The 25,354-nt window shown below is 47.7% G+C and overlaps 1 protein-coding gene across 23 annotated transcripts in view; it reads left to right on the top strand.

Annotated features, from left to right (window-relative positions):
• The window catches only part of LOC121033499 (zinc finger protein 621), a 56,535-nt gene that overhangs the window by 30,378 nt on the left and 803 nt on the right, over positions 1-25,354 (top strand). For 3 of the 23 annotated variants that reach the window (XM_040479893.1, XM_040479882.1, XM_040479883.1), the window contains 3 exons: positions 21,655-21,781; positions 22,348-22,452; positions 23,946-25,340. In XM_040479893.1, the coding sequence (XP_040335827.1) occupies positions 21,655-21,781; positions 22,348-22,452; positions 23,946-25,006 (1,293 nt within the window). In that variant the 3' untranslated portion in view covers positions 25,007-25,340. The other 20 variants (XM_040479891.1, XM_040479892.1, XM_040479875.1 and 17 more) reach the window with 19 other exon arrangements.

The raw sequence follows: 25,354 nt of genomic DNA on the forward strand, positions 1-25,354 counted from the left end.
TGTTTTGTTTTGTTTTGTTTTGTTTTGTTTTGTTTTGTTTTGTTTTGCTTTGTTTTGCTTTAATGGTCTCATTTTTCCGCGACTGCTCAGTGATCCGCCTCTGGGTAGGTATTTTTCATTTACTGCCTTAAGTACTCTGTGGCTCCTGACTCCTCCCTGGTGTTTTTAAACGGGTAGAATATTTTATCAAGTTTTAAAAAGCAGAGCACGCTTTAAAAATCCTGAGCTCATCTTTGGTTTTGTTGGCTTCCCCCTCTGCTGGTGGTTAAGGTTCAGCTTTCTCTGCTCCTCTGATTTAGCTGCTATTCATCCTTCTGAAATTCTGTTCATGCGCCTAGTCTGTCTGACTCTCCTCCTGCTGGGCCGTTGTGTTATTGTCACTTCAGTGAGACTCGGGAGGGAGTGAAGTGCCATGGGCTGTGTTTATACCGCTGTCCCCTGTGCACGGACACGCAAAACCCCCGGAAGGGAACCGCAGGGGCCGACAGGCACGTAGACCCTGGCCCGGCAGAGTCAGCACAGAGGTGAGCAGGTGAAGGAAGGGCTGTCGGTGGGGAGGACTGCAGGGAGTCCTGGGCTGGCCTGTGGCTGAGGGCAGTGCTGGCCGCGGGGGGGAGGGGGCCCCCGAGAGCTGTCCTTGGCAATGCCACCTACCCCGTGGGTCTCTGCCCCGGTACTTAGGCTCCTCGGCCCTCACACAGGGCTTCAGCAGGAACCTGCTGTCTCAGGAGCCAGTGACCTTTGAGGACGTGGCCGTGTACTTCACGCAGAACGAATGGGTCATCCTGGACCCTTCACAGAGGGCTCTGTACCGGGAGGTGATGCTGGAGAATTATGCAAACGTGGCTTCCCTGGGTAAGGCATCCCTTCTCCTTGCTGCTTTCGCCCTCTGCCCTTTGTGCGTCTGCTTTCTTTCCTCCTTAGACATCACGGCCTCTCTGACCCTCACGGGCAGTTGCTACGAAGGCTGAGCTTTCCCGGAGGCTCGTGGGTGAGGAGAGTTTCGGATTCTCAGGTTTTGGAATCCACTGTCCCTCTGACCCTGGGAAGGGGCTCTGTCCCATGCATGGAGGGAAGGGAGAGCTCAGCAGGGCCCCTGGGCCTCTGTCTTCCAAGCTCTCTGACGAAGATCTGGGGCTCCTTCGTGTGAGTGGGGGGAAAGGTTTTTTTTAACGTTTATTTATTTTTGCGAGAGAGGAGAGAGAGAGACAGAGAGAGAGCCAGCAGGGGAGGGGCGGAAGAGAGGGAGAGAGAATCCCAAGCAGGCTTTGCACTGTCAGCACAGCACAGAGTTATTCCGGGACTCTGCCCCCCTTTGTGGGAATTTTCTGTCTGTCCTCTAAGATGGTGTAGACTGACTGCTCTTCGTTTCCCTCCCTGGCTCGGCGAACGAAGAAAGGTAAAGACAGCCGGGAGGGGATGCTGCTCTCTGAGTCCCTTCACCTTTTGTTCCTGTTTCTTTCTCCTGGGCAGCTTTTCTATTCACCAGACCTGTGCTGGTCTCCCAGCTAGAGCGAGGGGAACTGCCATGGGGCCCGGAACCCTGGGAACCTGCGGGCAGGGAAGTCCTCGGAGGCATCTGTCCAGGTGAGCCTGAGAACCTACCAGCTGCCCATTTTGCTTAGGCTGCTTGCTTATTTTCCCATTTCAGTGTGTGCAGAGTGTTTCTTCTCTTGCGCGACTGTTTTCTTTCCTCTGGAATCATTACGCGGGATTCTGCGTTCGTAGTGGTAGCCGCCCCCCGCCAGACGAAGGGCCAGTCTCTTCCAAGGAAGGTATGGCTGCAGGACGCCTTTGCGTGTTTGGCTTTGCCTCTCCGCCCCACCGCCTGCCAGGGGATAGCATCCGGCTCAGCAGCTGTTGAACCATGACAGCCCTTTGGGGTCCTGTCTCATGGAAACAGTTAACTTTTCCACCAGTTTGTTTTTGCGGAGACGAGAATGTCAACCACCTTGGAGGGAAAATAGGCTTCTGCGGCCTATCTGGCCGTCCGCAGCTTCAGAATATGTTATTTCTATGGGGAAAGTTTTTTTTAATGTTTATTTATTTTTGCGAGAGAGGAGAGAGAGAGAGAGAGCGAGCCAGCAGGGGAGGGGCGGAAGAGAGGGAGAGAGAATCCCAAGCAGGCTTTGCACTGTCAGCACAGAGCCCAGTGTGGGGCTTGAAGCCACGAACCGCGAGATCGTGACCTGAGCCGAAACCAAGAGGTAGGCGCTCAATGGACTGAGCCACCCAGGCGCCCCACATGTTTTTAAAGTAAACTCCGCACCCAGCTTGGGGCTCAAACTCGCAACCCCGAGAGCAACGGTTGCGTGCTCCGCCGACTGAGCCAACCAGGCACTCCTCTATGGAAAATGAAATTACGGGTTCCCAAACACCGATGTAAGTAAAAAGAAAAAACAAAATTGTGTAATTGAAAAAGTTATTGGAAGATAAAGAAAAATTCGTTTTCCTAATGGGAATGGGAATTCGTTTTCCTAATGGAGGAACGCGGACATCAGCACGACACTCCCCCCCCCCCCCCCCCCCCCCCCCCGTTTCCCTTGCGTCAGTGGCCACCCGAAGTACGTCACCTTCCCTACACTTAGAAAGACTTTTTTTTTTTTTTAATTTTTTTTTTTCAACGTTTTATTTATTTTTGGGACAGAGAGAGACAGAGCATGAACGGGGGAGGGGCAGAGAGAGAGGGAGACACAGAATCGGAAACAGGCTCCAGGCTCTGAGCCATCAGCCCGGAGCCCGACGCGGGGCTCGAACTCACGGACCGCGAGATCGTGACCTGGCTGAAGTCGGACGCTTAACCGACGGCGCCACCCAGGCGCCCCAAGACTTTTATTTTAATAGCTGAACTCTCGAAGCAAAACTTGTTACAGAAGAACGGTGGACGACTTCCTCATTTCGAACGGTGTTGACCCAGGAATTAAAAGTAACAACCCACTGTATATTTTTGCCTCTGATACTCCGTTTCACCCCTCCTCCGCCTATTAACATTGGGGGGCTCTTCAGGCTTCACAGGGAGTGACCATGAATAATGCCCAGCTCCCCAGCTGCCCTCAGCCTTGTGTTAAGGTTGTGCCCTTTGGGTGTGATCCCAGGACTTCAGGCTCTCTGGGTAAACAGTGTTTTCTAACGCGCGAGTTTGCCCTGGCCCAGTGCTGAAGGCCATGTTAGCCTGCAGTAGGCCTTAGCGGCAGAGGGAAAGTAGCCTTTGGTTTTCTCTGTCTGGTTGGTTTTAGGATTTCACTTTCCTACTGCCGTATTAAACCCTACATACGGCCCGTGCAGCGTTTTAGAGAGAGCACAAGAGTCATCAGCAGGTCCTGTCCATCCTTAGAAGGGTTCTTCACATGCGCAGCACTCGCCCGTTTTAGAGGCAAGGCTCCACCTCTCCCGTCCTCCCAGCTGCCGTGGGGTTAGCCGGACCCGGTCCCCTCAGTCGCACCATGGGAGCCTGCTGCTTTGCTAGAGCCAACTTGGTGACAGAGACCACTCTCTTCTCAAAGATTAGGACATGGACAGTGTTGTAAAAGATGAGCAGCCCTTCGGGAATTTCCGTTGGGGGACCCTTTGCAGTTTGAGGTGCTTGGCCTGTCCTTTCTTTGATCTGCTGGATTTCCTCTGACCTCGGGGTCTCTAATCATCCCCTCTCTATGTCTGCCCTCTGACCTAACCTGTTCACTTGGGAGAACACCATTGGTCTTCCTGCCCTGCTAGGTCGCAGTCTTTGCCGTTCTCTAGTCTTTGTCCTCTTTATGGGAGTTCCCCCCGGCCTTGCTTGCCTCCACCCGTGGAGTCTTCATTTCACCTGTGGCACTCTGCTGTGTGGTGATGTTCGGTAGCCATTTTGTGTGCATGTTAGAAAATGGCCACACAGGGTAGATTAGAACCACTTGGCCCCGTTTCCCCTTCGGCACAAGTAGTTTCTTTTTGCGATATCAGAGGCTGACACTTGTGTGTTTTTGTTTTTGTTTTTGTTTTGTGATACAGAGCTCTGTAGCTCTGAGACCAGAGCTGAGAAGGAAGAGTCGAGCCCAAAGGAACACATTCCCGAAGAAACGGAGTCCCACAGACTGACGTTAGGAGGGCTACCAGGGAACGTTCCCCAGCACCTGGACTTGGGTTGCAGCCTAGAGCAGCAGCCTGGTCACTGCATAGCCAAGAAGACAAAGTCCAAGAGGAGAGCTTTCACAGATGGGCCAACCAGCTGTCGCGAGGCCTACGCCGTGGAGAGTGGGGAGAAGTGTGAGAAGTCTGGGGAAAACGTTAGTGTCAGCACACGAGTCTCTACAGATCAGACTGTTCCCGGTGGTCAGGTATCATACGAATGTAGAAGATGTGGCAGATATTTCAGTCGAGTGGCGGATTTTCAGGGATGTCACGCCGACGAAAGGTCTTTTAAATGCAAAGAATGTGGAAAAGCCTTCAGATATAACTCATTACTTATTCGGCATCAGGTAATTCACACTGGAAAGAAACCATTTAAATGTAAAGAATGTGGGAAGGGCTTAAGTTCGGACACGGCCTTGATTCAGCATCAGAGAATCCACACTGGAGAAAAACCCTATGAATGTAAGGAGTGCGGCAAGGCCTTCATCAGCAGCTCCGTCTTCCTCCAGCACCAGAGGTTCCACACGGGGGAGAAGCTCTATGAATGTCATGAATGTTGGAAGACTTTCAGTTGTAGCTCCAGCTTTATCGTCCACCAGCGAGTGCACACCGGGGAGAGACACTACGAATGTAAAGAGTGTGGGAAACGATTGAGTTCCCCCACAGCCTTGACTCAGCATCAGCGCATTCACACCGGGGAGAAACCTTTCGAATGTAAGGAGTGTGGGAAGGCCTTCAGTCAGAAAATCACCCTGGTCCAGCATGAGCGGGTTCACACTGGTGAGAAACCGTACGAGTGCGAGGTGTGTGGGAAAACCTTCAGCTGGTGTGGGCGATTCACCCTGCATCGGAAACTACACACGCAGAAGGTACCCGTGCAAGAGTAGGGCTGTCCGCAGCTGTGGGCGCCGTGCCTCCTTGTTTCTCCCCACTCTCATGCTCTTCGTCAGTACGCTCTTGACAGCGAGAAAGGAAACAAACCGCTAAGTCACGAGTGTACGAGGACGGGTAACTGGCTGATACCTCGCAGGGTTAGTGGTGTCACTGAGTGTCCCGCGAGATGGATGAGGGAGGTGTGGGAGGACCTCCATCAGAGAACACCACTGTGAATTATCAAGAGTCCAGGCTTAAAGAGGAGACGGCAAAAAGTTTCTAGAGAAAACAAAAGACCGGGAATGTGAATGCATTGGATTTCATAACAGCAGTCTTGAAAGTTAGAGGACCACGGTGTAGGCCTTCAAAATTCAAAGGGAAAATAACTTCCACCCAAAATTCAGTATCCCCAAGTGTGAGTTTGGGATAAGGTATTTCAGACCTTTTAGATTGGGAACGTTTATGTCCGATGCATCCCTTCTCAGGTGTGTGACAGCAAACAAGGGGTCACTCAGAAAAGAAATGGACACCCTGTCAGTGTCTTTATATTAGGAGTCCCCTAAACTCAGTAACAGAGGGCCCTTGTCCCTGTGGAACCATGTGCACGGTGGAGGACATTCCTAGTAGGGTGCACATTTTCAGAGACCTACCTCGGGTGCAGGCCCACCCACGCTGCTTACTCGTCAGTTACTTCTCACTACTCAGTTGCAGCCCGTGCCTTTGCAAAAGTTGGGGTGTATGTACCCTTTGAGTCAGATGCAAGGCCCTATTTATCATAAACTTATCTATCTCATTGCTGTTCTGTATCATGGAAAAAGTGACCACTGTTTTGTGTTACGTGTGGAAACAAGGTGAGGTGTCCATGTGTTCTGTTGTAGCATCCCTCTTTTGCAAGCCGCTTGACTTTACCCGATGCGGGAAGCAGAGTAGTGGGTAACAACACTGAGACGGGCCGGCTTTGTTCGGAGTCTTGGTGAAGTTACAGACCCAACTAGTTTCCTTAGTAAAATCTGCTGACAGTCTACCTCAGAGGTTTGTGTTGAGGATTCACTGCATTAATACATGTCGGAGTGCTTAGAACAAGGACTCAAACGTAATGAACAAAAGTGTTATTTATTATCATGATATCATTGCCGAGCTTTGCCGTCCGTGTGCACCAGTGAAACCGTCACCATAGTCAGGATAATAAACAGCCATAACCCCCCAAACATTGCTGATGCCCCTCTCCTAGCTTCCACAGCAGTTGCTGATCCGCTGTCACTTTGGATGAGTTTTGCTTCTCTAGGATTTTATATCAACAACGTATTGTATGTACTCTTACTTTTGGCCTGGTGTCTTTCACTCAGCATAATTATCTTGAGTCACCCATGTTGCATATGCGTTGTATCAGTGGTTATTTTCTTTCTTTCTTTCCTCTTTCTTTTTCTTTCTTTCTTTTGTTCTTTCTTTCTTTCTTTCTTTCTTTCCTTTTCTGTCTTTTTCTGTCTCTCTTTCCCTCTCTCTTTCCCTCTTTATCTCTCCCCCTCTCCCTCCCTCCCCCTTCCTTCCTTCCTTCCTTCCTTCCTTCCTTCCTTCCTTCCTTCCTTCCTTCCTTCTTGGCAGTATTACACTATAGATATACAAAAATTTGTCCATTTATCTCTTGATGGCCATTTGGGCTGTTTCCAGTTTTGGGTTATTATAAATAAAGCTGCTATGAACATTTGTGTTTTAAGTCTTTGTAATGACATATGCTTTTATTTCTCTTGGGTAAGTAAGAGTAGTGGAATGTCTGGGTCATAAGGTAAGTATATATTTACATTTTAAGCATCTTCAAAACTGTTGTGCAAAGAAGATGTATCATTTTATATCCCTGCCAGCATTGTATGAGACTTATATTTCCAGTCCATGTTTGGCTATGCTCAGTAGTGCCTTTTTTTTTTTTTATTTTTAGCTATTCTAATATTTACATGTGCTTCTTTGCCTTCCATTATGTCTTAGGTCCAGTGTCCATATCTTTTGCTTGTGTTTTTATTATTGGGTTGTTTTCTTTCTTTTCTTTTCTTTTCTTTTCTTTTCTTTTCTTTTCTTTTCTTTTCTTTTCTTTTCTCTTTTTCCATTTATTTATTTTGAGAGAGAATGAGCACCCAAGCAGGGGAGGAGCAGAGAGGAAGAGAGAGAATCCCAAGCAGGCTCTGTGCTGTCAACACAGACTCTGATGTGGAGCTCAATCTCACGGATCCTGAGATCATGACCTGAGCTGAAATCAAGAGTCTGATGTTTAATTGCTTAATTGCTTAATCCAGATGCCCCTCAAAAATTCTTTGTGTTTTTGTTTATTTTGATGGAGAGAAAAAGTGTTAGCAGGGGAAGGGCAGAGAAAGGGAGAGAGAGAATCCCAGGCAGGTACCTCACTCAGTGCAGAGCCTGCCTTGGAGCTCAATCCCACGAATGTGAGATCATGACCTGAGTCGAAATCAAGAGTCAGAGGCTTAACTGACTGAGCCACCCACGCACCCCTGGGTTGTTTTTATTGATTTTTGGGAGATCTTTTTTGGAGAGGAAAGGTCTTTATAGATTGTGGATACAAGTCCTTTTTCAGATATGTGATTTCTAAACGTTTTCTCCCAGCATGTGGCTTATCTTTTGATTCTCTTAAATCTTTTGAAGAGCAGAAGAGTTTAATATTGATGAGGTCCAATATATTAGTTTGTTCTTTTATGGATTATGCTTTTAGTGTCATATTTAAGAAATCTTTGCCTTACCCAAGTTTACAAAGATTCCCCCCCATTTTCCTTCTAGAAGTTTTATATATTTATTTAGTGTATTTAGAAAGAGCATGTGTGTGTGTGTGTGTGTGTGTGTGTGTGTGTGTGTGTGTGAAGGGCAGAGAGAGACAGAGAGATAATCCCAAGCAGGCTCCTTCCTGTCATCATGGAGCATGGTGCAGGGCAGGGCTTGATCCCACAAACTGTGCGATCCTGACATGAGCTGAAATCAAGAGTTGGATGCTTAACTGAGCCACCCAGGTGCCCTTCCTTATAGAAACATCATAGGTTTTATGTTTAGTTCTATCTTCAAAAGTTTTTTTATTAAAAAAACGTTTGTTTTTTTTTTTTTCTAGAAAGACAGTGGCATGAGCAGGGGAGAGAGAGCAGAGGGAGAGAACCTTAAGCAGGGCTCAATCTCATGACCCTGGGATCACAATCTAAGCCAAAATCAAGAGTTGGATGCTTAACTGAGCCACCCAAGTGCCCCTATTACTGTAGGTGTTCCAAGTGTCAAAGTCATACAGTGTCAGTCGTCCTATTTGTATTTTGTCAAAGTTGTTTTGGCCATTCTAGGTCCTTTGCATTTCGTGGATTTTAGAATGTTTGTCAGTTTCTATAAAACATATCCTGGGATTTTGACTGAGATTGTATGGAATCTATAAATCAATTGTGGGGGAGAATTCTCATCTTTATATAGTCTTTTGACTCAAAAACATGGCAAATCTCTCCATTTATTTGGATCTTTATTTCAGCAGTGTTTTGTAATTTTTACTATATAGGTTTTCACACCTTTTTCAGATTTGTCTATCATTTTTTGATGCTATTACGATAGTAAATTTCCAAATGTTCATTGATGTATAGAGAGATCTAACTGATTTTTGTGTTTTGACCTTGTATCATGCCACCCTGCGCGACTCACTTATTCTGATAACATTTTTTAAAAAATTCTGTAGGATTTTCTAACATTGAAAATAATGTTCATAAATAACCACTTTATTTTTTTCCAATTCTGGGTTTCTTTTTTTTTCTTGCCTTATTGCTCTGGCTAGTGGCTGGGGATAGTGTGTTTAGGTAGAACCAGTCCCTGTGGCATTGGCCAGGTGAGGGACATCCAGCTCCAGACTTTTAACTTTGCTGAGGCATGAGCAGACTCCCTGATAGCTGTAAGGGCCCAAGTGTCCCATCTCTCCGGGTTCACCTTGCTGCCTAGCTGCCGGCATGTCAGCACTGCCTGTACTCCGTCCCTCTGGTAAGGCTGTTCTGGGAAAGAATGGGACCCCTGTTGCTCGCTCCCAGTTTTCTTCTCTGGTTGCCCAGGATTCCAGTTATTCTCATAACTTGGGGATTTTTATTTGGGTCTACTGAAGCTTCCTCATTATTCTCCCTACACTGTAATACCAGATAGAGGAACTCCATGTCCAATATTGTCCCCGTTCAAGCTAGATCTAATTTTTTTTAAAAATGTTTTAATGTTTATTTTTGAGAGAGGGAGACACAGAATCCAAAGCAGGATCCAGGCTCTGAGCTGTCAGCAAAGAACCCGACGCAGGGCTCGAACCCATGAACCATGAGATCATGACCTGAGCCGAAGTTGGATGCCTAACTGGCTGAGCCACCCAAGTGCCCCAAGCTAGATCCAATTGTAGTAACTGGCTAATACTTTTTAAGGGTCTGTGATGTAGGGGGTGTGTGTGTGTGTGTGTGTGTGTGTGTGTGCGCGCGCGCGCGCACGCGTGCGTATGCACATATATGTACCCATCTCTAGATTCATGGTCGATGTTCATTTTGGTAGGTTTAGAGAAGGGACAGTGTGAAAATAGAAGTCCTCGTGCTATTGTTCCTGGAAACCTAATTAATTTAAAACAGTTGTACATAAGCTTTACAATAAAAATACCGTAAGTTTTATAAAATACATGGTTTCTTTGATGGGCCAAATCTCAGGGTTAGGCAGCCTCCATGTGGTCCCCAGTGATTCTAATCCTTGCATCCATGCCCTTGTGCATCTCATCTAATAATGTATTATGTCTGGCCTGTATTGGTAGTATATTGAGGTGATGACTTCCAAAGTGAGGTCATAACACTAGCTGGCTTTGGCCTTGTTTATTTTTAATTTTATTTAAAACTATATATATATATATATATTTTAAGCAAACACTACACCTAGTGTTGGGGCTCAAACTTACGACCCTGAGATCAAGAGTTGCATGCTCCATCCACCGACTGAGCCGGCCAGGTGCCTCTGGCCTTGGCCTTTTGGACTGTGTACCTTAGGTGGAACCTTGCAGCCATGTGGTGAGGACACCAGCTGAGTGCAGAAGCCTATGTGGGAAGGGACTGAAGCTTCATACCAAAAGCCAGTATGAATCTGCCAGTCATGTAAGGGAGTCATCTTGGAGGCAGAGCCTCCAGGCTCAGTCAAGCTTTCAGGTGAGTGCAGCCCCAAGTGACCCCCGAATGGAACTTTATGAGAGATCCCAAGCTGTTACCTTCCAGCCAAACCACTCCTGAATTCCTGGTGCACAGAGACTTTGAGAAATTACTGTGTATGGCTTCCAGCCACAGAGTTTTGGGGGGTAGATACGTATTGTACTCTCCGGGACGGCACTTCCTGATGCTATAGTTGGTCAGTAACAGCCTAATTCCTGTGGAAGTGTGACAGCACTCAGCCGGCCTTAAGGGTTAACTTGCTTCAAGTTAACACTCCTTCCTTGCTGACCTCAGGCCCTTGGTCTGTAACAGAGCTAATTTACTTTGAGATTTGCAGACCACTGGCCCTGAGGAGTGAAGAACCAAACCTGCCCAGGCCCCAGAGGCCAGCAACTCTGTTTGAAGCCACCTCGGCTTTCTGAGGAGTCCAGCGATTTTTTTTTAGGTCACACAAATGATTTTACCAACCTCCCTTTGTATCTGTAGACCTTGCCCTCCTTTGCGGAAAGAATAGAGCACTCCAGCGCATCGTGAAACAAGAACCAGACCCCCACGCACAACCCTTGAGCACTGAAAATGTTTGTAGCAGGCATCTTCAAGTCAGCACGTGATCAAGAAATGCTAGAGGCCACTGCACTCCCTTCGCTGATTAACTACCCCAAACCTCTTAAAGACGCCCTGGACCAGGCAGAAACCTGGGTTTAGGGCAAAAGCCTGCCTTCTTCCCAGATTGCGGGCCTTCTGAAAAAAAGCTCACATTCCTTTCCTCCAGACAACAGGCAGCCAAACTTGGGTTTGGTAACAAAAGGAGCAGAAAGTCCCGTGATAGAGCCAGACATCCAGGATCCTTCCATTTCCTAGCAGTGGGAGGCGGCGCGTGTCAGAAAATGTGTTCAACAGAAACATCAAAGTAAAGGTCTGTTGACTTTGGGAATCGTAGTGGTCACTGGAGTACGTCTACCCAGTGATTTCAAAAGCTTGGTCATTGTATTAAGGGCACTGATTGGCCGACGTTCACGGGTGTTTGCCACCGATTGGCTCATGGTTAGAAGCTTGGGCTGCCATTGATTTGCTAACCTTCAGCAGCAACAGGGAACCACCCAAGCGAGGCGGTCATTGGATGATTTGCAGAGCATGTGCACTGAACCAAAGTTATGCAGATTAACGGTAATTAGTTGAATATGAAAAACGTAATTTTAATCTGTTAATTCTCAATTCTTTTAACTTCACTAAGCCAAACCTGCAGGAGAGACTATTTGTGGAAGGTATGATTTTTTTTTTTTCCAGCCAATGTTTACATTGAAATTATGTAAGTGCCAGTTACTGGGTGATAAAAATAGCTCTAAACTCCAGATTTGTTGGTAAATTTGGAGAAGCTAAGCAGAAGGCATTTAAGCCAACACAGAAGAACATCATTTAATATAGGACATGCCCTGTATACAGAGGATGCCTGGCAACCTTAGTCACCATTATTTTGGTAGTTAAATGAGTCTGTCCTAAAAGGCACCCCCACACGTGCAGGCCCAGGAAGAGAGAGGGCTTTAAACGGGAGGATGGAAACCACAGTCTTCCTAAGGGCGGCCCAGCTTGGGCCTTTAAGAGGGGACACCCAGAGGCAGCCTCCCCATACCATCAAAGCCCAGGTGAGCCTCGGAGTAAAGCCGGCCGACAACTGCCGGGCATTCCGTTAACTGGGACCCCACGTGGGCCTAGAGGCGGCACCGGAGCCGCGCCGCCCACGAACGAGGAGGAAGTTAACGCGGTTGCGGCGGGAGTAAGACCCAGGCAAAGAACGCTCCGGCCGCGGCCAGCCCGCAGCCCCGCCTCTTCCGCGGGGCGGGGCGGAGCGACCACCGAGATGAGCTGCCTCCGCGAGGCCTAGAGCGGCCCTGGGCGCTCGCGCCCACTTCCGCGTCGGCTTGCAGCTGCCAGCGTTTCGGTGTTCCGAGGGGGAGAGCGTGGGCTCCGGCGAGTTCTACGTGCCAGGTCCGCGCGGCCCCGGCTTAATCGCTTTTCCTGGCGGCTCGTCAGCGTCCCCCTCCCCTAAAGTCGGGCCCGGTGTCGGCTCACCCCGCTCCCTGATGCGGAACTCCGGCGTCCGGGCCTCGCAGAAGCCGCCCGAGGTGGCTGCGCGGCCTTCTAGAGCCCTGGTCCAGCCCCCTGCCCACCGAAGCGTGATCCTCTTTTCTGTCCCAAAGAATTTGGCCCAACAGCCTCCCGCGCCCTCTACTGACGTTTCTGTTTGGGGGGTCTCTGATTCCCTGGGCGGAGATCCCGGTCGGGTCTCCGGTCAGCATCAGCCACTGGAACACCGAGTATTTATTTTACTGTTAATCCGCATCTTGCCATCTCTGTCCCTTCTCCTCTCCATCGGCTCCGCTTTAGGGGCAACGTCATGGTTCCTGTAAGCGCGCTTTTAGGTTTGTTCAGACCGAACACCGTAGGGATAGGATTCGTCTTGGATCCCTCAGTCCATTTCGTGTGAATGGTCTCAGGAACGTTCATGGACTGCGCAGGCAGATGGAGAATTGTCCTGAGGACCAAGAGCAATTCATGAGGTTGTTGAGGCCATCGGCCACAAGGGGGTCTGATAGAGTCTCCTACCAGTGCTGGAAATGAGACTGGGAAGGCTATAGGCCGCTGTGGGTGTTGCAGGACAGGGTCCATTGCACTCATGGCTCTTCTTCTTTTAGCTCCTAAGGTTCTTGCTTTTCCAAATCAAGAAGACAGTGCTCGAAACCAGGGGACATCAGCCATGCACCAAACAACTTGGCCTCAGGTGAGCTGAGCTTCTTTCAGTCTTTTAAAATCACATTAGCTGTCCGGTAATCAGGAAGGGACCGAGAAGGTCCGACTTGGCCACGCTATGATTTCCTCCTCCACCGCTCTGGCTGTAAATAGTGGTGGAGGAAATCAGAGTTTTGTGTATGAGTGATGAGTTTGGATTGTGTAGGGTTAAGTGGGAAAAGAGGCACCCAAGCTAAGAAGTTCTCTCTGAAGGTGGAAATCCAGGTCATGTGCACGTAAAACTTGCCTGCTGACATCCAAGAAATTCTCTATTGAAAAGATTGTCCCACAGACCGTAGAGGTATCCCAGAGAAACCAGCATTGTTCCTTCCATAGGCACTTTATAAATGCTAGGGGCACAATATTGGATAACACAGACAAGTTTCCTTTTCTCAGAAGATACTGCTGGCAAAATAGACAGTCTTTAAGTCAGTAATTACATGTTGCTAAAGTACGGTGCTTCGAAAGTGTAGTCTACATCACCTGGGAAGTCATTAGAATCGCAAATTCTCACGCCCCTGCCTTAGACCAGGATCAGACTGGGGAGGAGGGTGAGGGGGGCCAGGAATCTGTTGTAACAAGCTCTTCAGGTGATTCCTATGCACTTACCTTTTCTAATTTGAGGAGCCCCAAAGAAGCTCCCTCTCAAGGTAATAGTCAGGGAAGCCCTCATAGAGGAGGTAACATGAGGTTGAGATCTCAAGGATGAGATGGAAACAGTTTTGGAAACTACTGAGGAGACAGCTGAAGAGGAGCTTTCTGGAGAAAAGAATGGCAAAGGCCCTGAAGTCAGGGAGAAAGCTGGGTGTACTCTAGAAACAGGGAGAGATCAGAGAAAGTAGTTCACTGAGGCTGGAGAGGTAGGCTCATCTGTAAAGACTTTGGTTTTTATTCTGAGTTCAGTGGGAAGGCACTAAAGGATTTTAAGCAGGGTAGGTGACATGGTTGGATTTATTTATTAAAAAGATTTTCCAGGGGCAGTTGGCTGGCCCAGTTGGTTGAGCATGCAACCCTTGATTTTCAGGGTTGTGAGTTCAAAACCCCATGTTGATTACTTAAAAAAAAAAAAAAATTTTTTTTCCCAGTACTATTGATGAGTTGGTTATAGAAGGGTATGAATCAGTTAGAAGCATACTGTAGTCTGGGACGCCTGGGTGGCTCGGTCAGTTAAGCATTCGACTCTTGTTTTCTGCTTAGCTCATGATCCCCTGGTTTGTGAGATCAAGCCTGCATTGGGCTCTGCCCTGATAGTGCAGAGCCTGCTTGGGATTCTCTCTCTCCCTTTCTCTCTCTGCCCCTCCCCTGCTCATGCTCTGTCTCTCTCTCTTTAAAAATTAAAAAAAAAAAAAAAAAAAAAAAAAAGCATATTGTAGTCCAGATAAGAGATAAATATTGTCCTTTTTTAAAAAAAAGACTTTATTTTTAGAGAAGTTTTGGGTTTATAGTAAAATGGACTGGAAAGCACAGAGAGTTTCTATATACCCCTTGCCTCCATAGATGCATAGGATAGCTTGTTATCTTTAAATATGTATATAGATCGATAGATAGATTGATTTATTGATTGCTTAAGTAAACTCTGCCCCCAATGTGGGGCTCAAACTCATGACCTCAAGATCAAGAGTTGCATGCTCTACTGACTGAGCCAGCCAGGCTCCCTTAAGAAATTTTTTTGAGTGTAAATTGACACACAGTGTCACCTTAATTGAAGTGTACAACATAGTGATTTGACAAGTTGATACATTATGCTATCCCCACCACAAGCATAATTACCATCTGTCACCATGTAACATTGTTACAATGTCATTCACTGTATTCATTATGCTGTATCTCTTATTCCTGTGACTTATTCATTCCATAAATGCAAGACTGTGTCTCCCACTCTCCCCTCACCCATTTTGTCCAACTCCCCACCTCTGCAACCATTAGTTCTCTGTATTTATAGATGTGATTCTTTTTATCATTTTTTTTAGATTCCACATATGAGTGAAATCGTATAGCATTTGTCTTTCTCAGTCTGATTTATTTCACTTAGCATAATACCCTCTGTCTCCATTTATGTTGTTTCAGATGGCACGGTCTCATCTGTTTTTATGTCTGCATAATATTTCAGTGTGCGTACAAGTGTGTGTGTGTATCTCACATCTTCCTTATCTGTTTGTCTATTGATGGACACTTAGGTTGCTTCCATATTGTGGCTATTTAAATAATGCTGCTGTAACATAGGGGTTCCCCAATTTTTTTTTGAGTTGGTGTTACTGTTTCCTTTGGGTAAATACCCAGTACTGAAATTATTGGATCATATGGTATTCTATTTTTATTTTTTGAGGAACTTCCATATTGTTTTCCACAGTGGCTGCACCCAGTGCACAAGAGTTCCTTTTTCTCCATATCCTCGCCAACACTTGTTATTTCTTATCCTTTTGGTTTTAGCCATTCTCACACATGTAAGGTGATACCTCATTGTGGTTTCGATTTGCAGATCCTGATGATGAGTAATGTTTTTGGTTTTTGTTTTTTAATTTTTATTTATTTTTGAGAGAGAGACAAAGCACGAACAGGGGAGGGGCAGAGAGAGAGGGAGACAGAATCCGAAGCAGGCTCCAGGCTCTGAGCTGTCAGCACAGAGCCCAACGCGGGGCTTGAACCCATGAACCATGAGATCATGACCTGAGCTGAAGTTGGATGCTCAGCCGAGGGAGCCACCCAGGCGCCCCTGATGAGTAATGTTGAGCATCTTTTCATGTGTCTGTTGGCTCTCTGTAGGTGGTCTTTGGAGAAATGTCTATTCAGGTCCTCTGCCCATTTTTTAATCAGATTTTTTTTTTGTTCTTTTTTGGTGTTGAGTTGTATAAGTTCTTTATATATTTTGGATATTAACCTTTCAATGGATATATCATTTGTAAATATCTTCTCCCGTTCAATAGGTCGTCTTTTTGTTTTGTTGATGGTTTTCTTTGCTGTGCAAAAGCTTTTTATTTTGGTGTAGTCCCAGTAGTTTATTTTTGTTTTTGTTTCCCTTAGAAGACACATCTAGAAAAATGTTGCTGTGGCTGATGTCAGAGAAATTACTGCCTGTGTTCTCTTCAAGGGCTTTTATGGTTTCAGGTCTCTCATTTAGGTCTTTAATCCAGCCTGAATTCATTGAAGATACTATCTTTTCACCATTGTATACTCTTGCCTCCTTTGTTACAGATTAATTAATATAACTGTGGATTTATTTCTGGACTCTATTCTCCATTGGTCTATGTGTCTATTTTGTACCAGTACCATACTGTTTTGATTACTACAACTTTGTAGTGTATCTTGAAATCTGGAATTGTGATACCTTCAGCTTTGTTTTTCTTTCTCAGGATTGCTTTGGCTATTCTTAGCCTCCTCATAATCAACATTGCCCCACCAGAGTGGTACTTCTGTTACAATGATGAACATACCTTGACACATCATAGTCACCCAAAGTCCACAGTTTACATTAGGGTTCACTCTTGGTGCAGAACATTCCATGGGTTAAAAATGTATGACATGTATCCATCATTATAGTATCATACAGGGTAGTTTCAAGGTTCTAAGAATCCTCTGTGCTGTACCTGTTCATCCCTATCTCCCTGGCAACCATTGATCTTTTTACTGTCTCCATAGTTTTGTCTTTGCCAGAATGTTATGTAGTTGGAATCCTACAGTATGTAGCTTTCACAGATTGGTTTCTTTCACTTCGTTATATGCATTTAAGTTTCTTCTATGACTTTTCATGGCTTGATAGCACTATTCTTTTTAGTGCTGAATAACATCCCATAGCCTGGATGTACTACGTTTTATCCATTTGCCTACTGAAGGACATCTTGGTTGCTTCCAAGTTTTGACAGTTGTGACTAAAGCTGCTGTAAACGTCTGTGTGCAGATAGAAGTTTTCAACTCATTTGGGAAGATCCCCAGGAGCATGATTGCTGGATCATATGGCAAGAGCATGTTTAGTTTTGTAAGAAACTGCCAAACTGCCTTCCAAAGCGTCTGTACCATTTTGCACTCCCACCAGCCGTGATGAGAGTTCCTTTTGCTCCCCGTCCTCTCCAGCATTTGGTGTTTTCAGTGTTCTAGATTTTGGCCGTTGCTATAGGTGTCTAATGTATCTCAGTGTTTTAATGCACATTTTCCTGTTGACATGAGGTAGAGCATCTCTTCATATACCTCTGTGCCATCTGTATATCTCTGCGAGGTGTCTCTTCTGGTCTCTTGCACATTTTGTAATGGGGTTGTTTGTTAACCTTTGAGATTTAAGAGTTGTTTGTATACTCTTGGCCTTTTCAACTATTTTCTCCCTGTTGGCCTATTTTCTCACTTTCTTATAGCATTGCCCTATTTTTTCTTTCATTTATTTTTTTTATCTTTCTAAAGTTTATCTATTTTGGGAGGGAGAAGGAGAGTGTGAGTTGGGGACGGGCAGAGGGAGAGCGAGAGAATCCCAAGTAGGCTCACTTGTCAAGGCAGAGCCTGACACGCTGCTCAATCCAAGAACCATGAGATCATGACCTGAGCTGAAATCAAGAGTCGGACGCTTAACCGACTGAGCCACTCAGGTTTCCCTTCCTTTCAGTGTTTAAAAGGAAGATTTGGGTGCCTGGGTGGCTCAGTTGGTTAAGCGTCCGACTCTCGGTTTGGGCTCAGGTCATGATCTTAAAGTTTTGTGAGTTCAAGCCCCGTGTCAGGCTCTGCACTAACAGTGTGGAGCCTGCTTGGGATTCTCTCTCTCTCTCCGCGCCCCCCCCCCCCGCCACTCCCCCGCTCATGCTGTCTCTCTAGAAATAAATAAACAAACTTGAAAAAAAAAAGAAAAGGAAATCACAGTACAATAAAAGATCTAAATCAAGGTCTCAGAATTTCGTATAAACACTAAGACAGAAATCCAAAAGTATCGGTATTGCATCTCAGATTTTCCCCATTAATTTAAAAACTTAAATTTACATGCCTAAGAAGTCATTAAGTGAAACTAGAATTCACAAACATGCTAAATGCTTCCCTTTTAACTGTAGACACAGCTCCCGTGTTGAGTTTTACCGAAAAAACCATGTCTTTAAATGTGTATCCAGTGTTCAGTGTAATGTGGTAAAAAAGCAACATTGAATAGAATTTGACTGTATTAACCTAAATACATCTACTGCTTATGTACATCCTACAGTGCAACTGAGAAAAGCTGAGAATTGTTTAACAGTGATAGTTTAACACAATTGTTCTTTGATGAATGTTTGGCTTCGAAAGAGGAAGCGTAAATCTGAGGTATTGGCTTTTTAACGTAAGGTTTAATTCCTGCTCATCTTTTCTTTTGAAACTTCTTTTCTTCAAAATGTTTTGGGTAGTCTTCTACATTTACTTTTCCAGATGACTTTATTCTTATTATTATTAAAAAAAAAATTTTTTTTAACATTTATTTATTTTTGAGAGACAGAGACAGAGAATGAACAGGAGGAGGGGCAGAGAGAGAGGGAGACACAGAATCCGAAGCAGGCTCCAGGCTCCGTGCTGTCAGCACAGAGCCCAATGCGGGGCCCGAACCCACGGACCGGGAGATCATGACCTGAGCCGAAGTTGGATGCCCAACTCACCAAGCCACCCAGGTGCCCGTGTTCTTATTATTTTTAAAATTAGGCTCTACGCCCAGCATGGGGCTTGAACTCACAGCCCTGAGGTCAAGAGTCACACGCTCTATGAACTGTGCCACATAGGTGTCCCTCAGATGACTTTAAATGACCTCTTTTCTCTGCACAGATGTCATTGATTTTTTTTTGGTGGGAGAGTGGATGTTATTGAATTCCTAGGCACAATTGGACATAATTGTCCAATTAATTAATTATTGGACATAATTGACTTGTTCATAAATTTGATTCTTCCCCTTTGGAAACACTGTTTCTCCTTTATTTACTTTCAGTTCTCTTTATCTTGGTCTTGCACATTTTTGTTAGGTCTAATCTTAGCCATTTGTATATGAGTGGCATCTTATGTTCTTCCATTTTATCTTCTTTTTTTTTCTAAGGATTTTATTTTTAAATAATCTGTATATCCATCACGGGGCTTGAACTCACAGCCCTGAGATCAAGAGTCGCATGCTCCGCTGACTGAGCCAGCCAGCTGCCCACCATTTTATCTTCTAATTGCTAAGGTATTTAGGAAAACCAGTGATTCTGGTTTAGTTATCCTATCCCTAGATAACTTAATGAGTTATTTTGTCAGTTCTAAATATTTACCATTTGTGGGGCACCTGGTTGGCTCAGTCGGTTAAGCCTCCAACTTTGGCTCAGGTCACGATCTCGCAGCTTGTGGGCAGCTCATGGTAAGGTATCCGTCCACTTTACAGGAAATGCTCTGGCATTTGACTTATGGTGGTATTTGCTGCTGTTTCCTGACCCTCTTCATAAGTTTAAAAAATTTTATTTGCGGTCAAACCATTTTTGAAATTCTTTTAGCAAATTCGTATTAAGCATCCAGTATCTGCCAGGCACTATGCTGTGTATTAGCGAGCCGGTGATGAGCAAAACAGAGTCCTTGCCTCATGGACCTCCGTTCTGCTGGAGAGGGATCGATCATGAACAATATAGTTTGTTGGGTGACGAGAAAGGCTGTGGAGAAAAATAAGGTGAGGTACATAGGGGCCATCCACAGGAGGAAGAAAAAACGTATATGTAACCCAACTACCTCCCCCCCCAATATTCTGGAACCCTGGGATTATGTGGTAGGAGCTGGAGAGGGCAGGGGGGAGGAAGAGATTGGTGGTGCCAGGCTGGGAGGAGGAAGTTGTGGGACCAGCCCTGGAGGCGTTAGGAGGTGAGGTTTGACTTGCCGTAAGTGGAGGTGAACTTCGGTTCACCTGCGAGCCTGTGCTTGCTGTCCTCAGAGGCCTTCCCGCCTCGGTGAGCGTGACTACTTCAGGCCATCATGGTTCTGCCTAGTGGGGGGATTTGGGGCTTGGATTTGGGGGGCCCTTCGGACCTCGTCCTCGCCCAGTTTAAAGGCCAGCTCTTGCTTTGAAGAATGTCCACATTCGTTGTTCTTTCAGTGTCTCCTTTTGAACTAGGTTCCCTCCTTCTGGTTGTTTTAAAAGGACACCCTCATAAGGACCCAGCGTAGAGTGGCCACCAAAGCAAGAGGGCCAGCATTTATCCTTGGGATGCGTTTCCTCCCGCTTCCTCCAAGAGCAGTTAGGGCTCCTTCCTTTCTCCCTGGCCCTGGCCCTGATGCCAGTGCAAGGCTGCTGCCCGGAGAGACAGTGGTGCACAGAGAGGGGCTTCGCTGAGCCGCCGGGGGGAGGCGTTCCTGTTTTTGGTGGCTGAAAGAGCAAAGCTGACTGCATAGGGTCCCGCATGTCTCCCTGGAGGCGGATTCGAGGCGAGAGGGCACAGAAGTCACGAAACCTCCTCCAACGGGGGAGTCTGGTTTCAGTGGTCCCTACACCCCGACTGTGGAAGCAGAGAAAGGAGCCAGTGGCCACCATCAGGGACGGCGCTCGGGCTCTATGGGAGATTCAGAGGCTCTGGCTCGCAGGGTGGCGTGTGGGGTTTGGAAATAGCCGGCCCCTCCGTCCACACTGGGGGAGGGAGTCCCCGTGGCTTGGTGGGAGCATGGTAGAGATGGGTAGACAGGCGCTGTTGGGAGTGAGGAGTTTGAGAAGCTGTTCTCCAAAGATGGGGCAGCACCCAGTAATGCTGAGGAGCAGCGGTGAGCCGTGTTTTAGGGGAGGCTCGTGAGCCCAGTACGGGAGGCAGCTCGGTGTGTGGGAAGAGCCCAGGTTTGCTGTTTGACCGTCCGATCTGGGCTGAAATCCCAGCTCAACCACTTCCTGGCTGTGTGGTGTTGGGCAGAGTCATTAATCTTAGCCTTCGTCTCGTCATGTGAAAATGGGCTTAATAAATCCTGCCTCACACAGATGTTTTCAGATGAAGTGAAATACATGTTTTGAAAATACCCACCTAAGAACCTGGTGCCTAGGGTTTTCATCAACAAGAATTGATGCCCCTCATCCTTGGGGAGATGGCGGGGGCTGCAGGGGAGGCAGAGAGCGGCCGTCTTGGCAGATGGGGATGGAGCTCGAGACTGGGGGATGAATCTTTCTCAGAGAGGGGGCACTGCTGACCTTCTCTGGAGACGGGGGGGTTCAGAGAAGAGGCCGGAACAGGCTGGCTGCAGGTTGCCTTGGAGAGAGCTTTCTGACCAGCCAAGGAGGTATATAACATGCTGGAAATAGCTTTAAGGTGTGCCTCCTCTCGGCACTAGTCGGGACGGCAGGGAAGGCTGAGGAGACGCTGGGTGCAGGGAACAAAAGTGGGCTGCGCTTGTTTGGGTGGGTGGAGACAGGGTGAGTGGCAGCGGCCGACAGAAGCGGTGGCAGGCTTGTGGATACAAGAGGGTAGGAGGTACAGAGGGACGGAGTCAGGAACGTGGGGGTTGATGCCGTAAGCAGGCGGGGAGCCCCCACTGCCAGGCTGCGAGATTGGGAGGACAGTTTGGGCCCCCAGAGCCGTGCGGAGGGGAGAGTGTTGGGGTGCTCCCTTTGGAAGTGGAGCGGTGGCTGAGGGCTTGCCCCTGTGGGGTGCCAGGTGCTGTTCTCGGTAGAGCAGACCTTCCATGCGGCTCAGAGTTGCAGATCCTGGGAGGTCCACCGCCTCCCTGCAGCCCAGGTCCCTCTTCTGCCCCCACTTAGAGCTTGACCGGGGACACGTTGTTTCAGGAGCCGGTGACCTTTGAGGACGTGGCCGTGTACTTCACCCAGAATCAGTGGGCCAGCCTGGACCCCATGCAGAGGGCCCTGTACCGCGAGGTGATGCTGGAGAATTATACGAACATGGCTTCCCTGGGTAAGGCCCCTCTCTGTGGTCCTTTGTGATATTTCAACATCTTCCTCCGATGTTTTGGGGCTTTGAACTCCTGAGGTTAATTCTGCAGTCACGAGCTTCTGCAGATGTCGGGTGAAGAAATCCCTGGTCCCCTCACGTGTTGAAATCAGACTTCCCTATATGTCCCAGGGCAGGGTGTGGTTCTGGGCCCTGAGCGAAGGGACTCTTGTGTCCCAGGTGAGCCCTTGGTTCCTCCATGCTGCCAGTGTTCTGGGGATGTTGGTTTTCTGCCTATGGGGGAGTCTCCCAGGATATCAGCACCTGTGTTCTTCCTGAAGGCATCTCTTTGTTTGGGTCAGGGCGAGATTGCAGTTTCTCCCTGAGGACAATTGCTGTCTCCTTGGCCTTACCTTGGAGCACAGTGTGGAGCCCTTCCGCAGAGCCCCTGGGTAGCTCACTGGGCATTTCATTCTTCCTCCCCCTGCCCCCACCCCCCCAACCTGTTGTAGGGTGGGCCAAGAGAGATCTCAGGAAAACTCTGGAAGTCTCCCTTCTCAACTTGTTTGTCCTTTTTCTTGCTGGAGTAGCATTTCCATTCCCCAAACCTGTTCTGGTCTCCCACCTGGAGAGAGGGGAAGCGCCATGGGGCCCAGATCCCTGGGAAGCAGAGGTTTTGAGAGGCATCTGTCCAGGTGAGTAAGAGGACCTAGCAGTTTCGGTTTTGCCTTCCCAGTTTATTTTACATTTTTTATTTGTTTTAAGTAGGCTCCACACCCAACGTGGGACTTAAACTCATGACCCTAGGATCAAGAGTCAGAGGCTCCACGGACTGAGCCAACCAGGCACCCCTGCCTTCCTAGTTTATTGGAAATGGTTCTTCTGCAGCAGAGGACATGGCTCCCTGTTCTTTATAAGGCACTACTCCACGCACTCTCTGACCTCTGCCCAGTTTCCAGCCCCAACCTGGGAAAACCAGTCCCTGGGAATGCATGGCCACTGACCTGCCACAGAAAATCCGTGACCCAGTAGCTCCTAAACCACTTCTTTTCTCACTTACCAATGGAAATACTTAATTGTATGCCAATTTTATGCCAAGAAGTCGATTTCAGCCATACTTTAAGGAAAGTATGATTCTGTGGGTCAAACTGAATTATTTGTGCCACAGCTGTGACTTCTGTTTTTAGGCCTTCAGCAATGGAAAAAAAAAAATGCCTTAACTTTCCTTTTTAGTATTTAAATCACCCGTAATTTGTGTAGGTCACGATCGTTAGGTCTGCATTATATTTGTCTCACATACAGCTGTAGAGGGAAAGGCAAGGACTGCTCCCGACCACTGCACCCAACACACACACACCAACACACACACACCCACACCCACACACCCCCACCCAACACATACAGAATAAAATTTACCTGAGACCGCTCGCTGGTCCTGGGAGTTCTCGATTACTTGGATTTTCTTTGTTTTGGAAGGAAGTTTCCAGGCCTCACTTCTCTCATCTATGCTGTGATTTTGTAAACAGTGGTTCTTCTAGCAGAAATGCCCCTGTGGCCTACAGCTCTCCAGTTCAATTTGTGTCCCAGTGCACTTTCTGAAAGAGTCTTTTGTCCCAGAATATTATGTGGAATATTTAAAAGTCACTGGGCCAGTATTTGGAATTTAGGGTGGCTTCCTGGCTTCCAGGTGGGACGTTGAGCTCCAGTGTTTCTGAGTTTGGTTTGCGGCCTGCTGGCCCTCTGGTCGTGCGGGAGCTGCCGTCGTGTCTCCCTGGGAGCCCTGACTTCCTTCTCTCTTCGGCATCTCTCCCTCTCTCCCCTTCTGTTTTGAAACATTTCCATTTCCTGCTGATCTCTCTTACCTCTCCCATTCTGTTTCCTCTCTTCTCCCACCTGCTGCCTCCGTCCTGTCCATTCAGGAAGCCCTCATCGTGCCCCTTTCACCTGCCTCAGTCCACTTGCCAGCCTTCCTCACAGGAGGCACTTCCTGGTCCGTTTCCGGGGTCATCGCTTCTCCAGCCATACATTGTTGTTTTCCTTCTTCTCTCTTGTCCTCCCGTGTGGGTGCTCGTAGCCATTTCATGAGAATATTTTTTAAAGTCACGTTCCACAAGAGAACACGGGGAGCCCTGGATCCCGGTCCCCTTCCGGTGTGCTAACCAGGAACACCTGTGGTTTCTTTGGGCAGGTGGTGAGTCCCGGATCAGGAGCGAAGAGCCGGCTGGAAGGCGGGAAGCCTCTGAAGAGGCAGAGTGGCCCAGAATGCCAGGAGGAGGGCTTCTCAGAAACGTTTCCCAGCACTTTGACTTTAAAAGCAAGGCGACATGGCAGACGTTCAGCCTGAATCCGAATCTGATCCTTCGGGGGGGAATGAAGTTCTATGAGTGTAAAGAATGTGGGAAAATCTTCAGGTACAACTCAAAGCTGATTCGGCACCAGATGAGTCACACTGGGGACAAGCCCTTCAAATGTAAGGAATGCGGCAAAGCCTTCAAGTCCAGCTATGACTGTATTGTCCATGAGAAAAACCACATCGGAGAGGGGCCCTACGAATGCAAGGAGTGCGGCAAAGGTTTGAGTTCCAACACGGCCTTGACACAGCATCAGAGGATCCACACTGGAGAGAAGCCGTACGAGTGCAAGGAGTGTGGAAAGGCCTTCCGCAGGAGCGCAGCGTATCTCCAGCATCAGAGATTGCACACTGGGGAGAAACTCTATAAATGCAAAGAGTGTTGGAAAGCTTTCGGCTGTAGGTCACTCTTTATCGTCCACCAGAGGATTCACACAGGGGAGAAGCCCTACCAGTGTAAGGAGTGTGGCAAGGCCTTCACTCAGAAGATAGCTTCCATCCAGCATCAGAGGGTCCACACCGGAGAGAAGCCCTATGACTGCAAGGTGTGTGGGAAAGCGTTCAAATGGTATGGCAGTTTTGTTCAGCACCAGAAATTGCACCCTGTGGAGAAGAAGGCCGTCAAGGTTCTTGGGCCATCCCTGAGGAGTCCCCAGTGCCCCTCTCCAGCCCTATCTGCTGTTCCTCTCCAGGGCCCATGCTCTGCTCCAGCCGTGGCCGTGCCTTCACTGACCTTTCCACATGCTGTGCTCGTCCCTACCTCTGGGCCTTTGTTCATGCTACTGCCCGCATCCGGAATGCCTTCCTCACCTGTCCAAATAGTGCGTGTCTTCCAGGGCCTTCCTCCGCCTGTAAAGCCTTCCCCAGTTATTCTGACCCCTTCCCCACACCCGTCCTGAGCTTTATCTCGGCACCCTTGAGGCTCTTAGGCCCAGCACATCTTCAGCCTCGCTTGTTTTGTTTGTATTTTTTTTCTCCGTTTACATGCATTACAGTTGTTTCGGCATAAACTCCATTATAATCTATATATATTGAAAGACTCTGTTTGTAGATTTTTCCTCCGTGGAAAGTGTAACCACTTGGCTTTTGCACTGGTCTCTTTCAGGCTTTCACAGTAATGGCTGGATCTGCACTGTGGGGGTGCTGATGTTGGAAGTGCTGGTAGGACACTTTGTTGCATTGGAGTGTCTGGGAGAGAGCCCCTCCCCCGCCCCCGCTCCCGCCCCCGGCTAGGTCATTGTGTTTGG

This window comes from Herpailurus yagouaroundi, unplaced genomic scaffold (genome assembly GCF_014898765.1).
Source record: "Herpailurus yagouaroundi ecotype Mexico unplaced genomic scaffold, PumYag 159, whole genome shotgun sequence".
Lineage (NCBI taxonomy): Eukaryota > Metazoa > Chordata > Mammalia > Carnivora > Felidae > Herpailurus > Herpailurus yagouaroundi.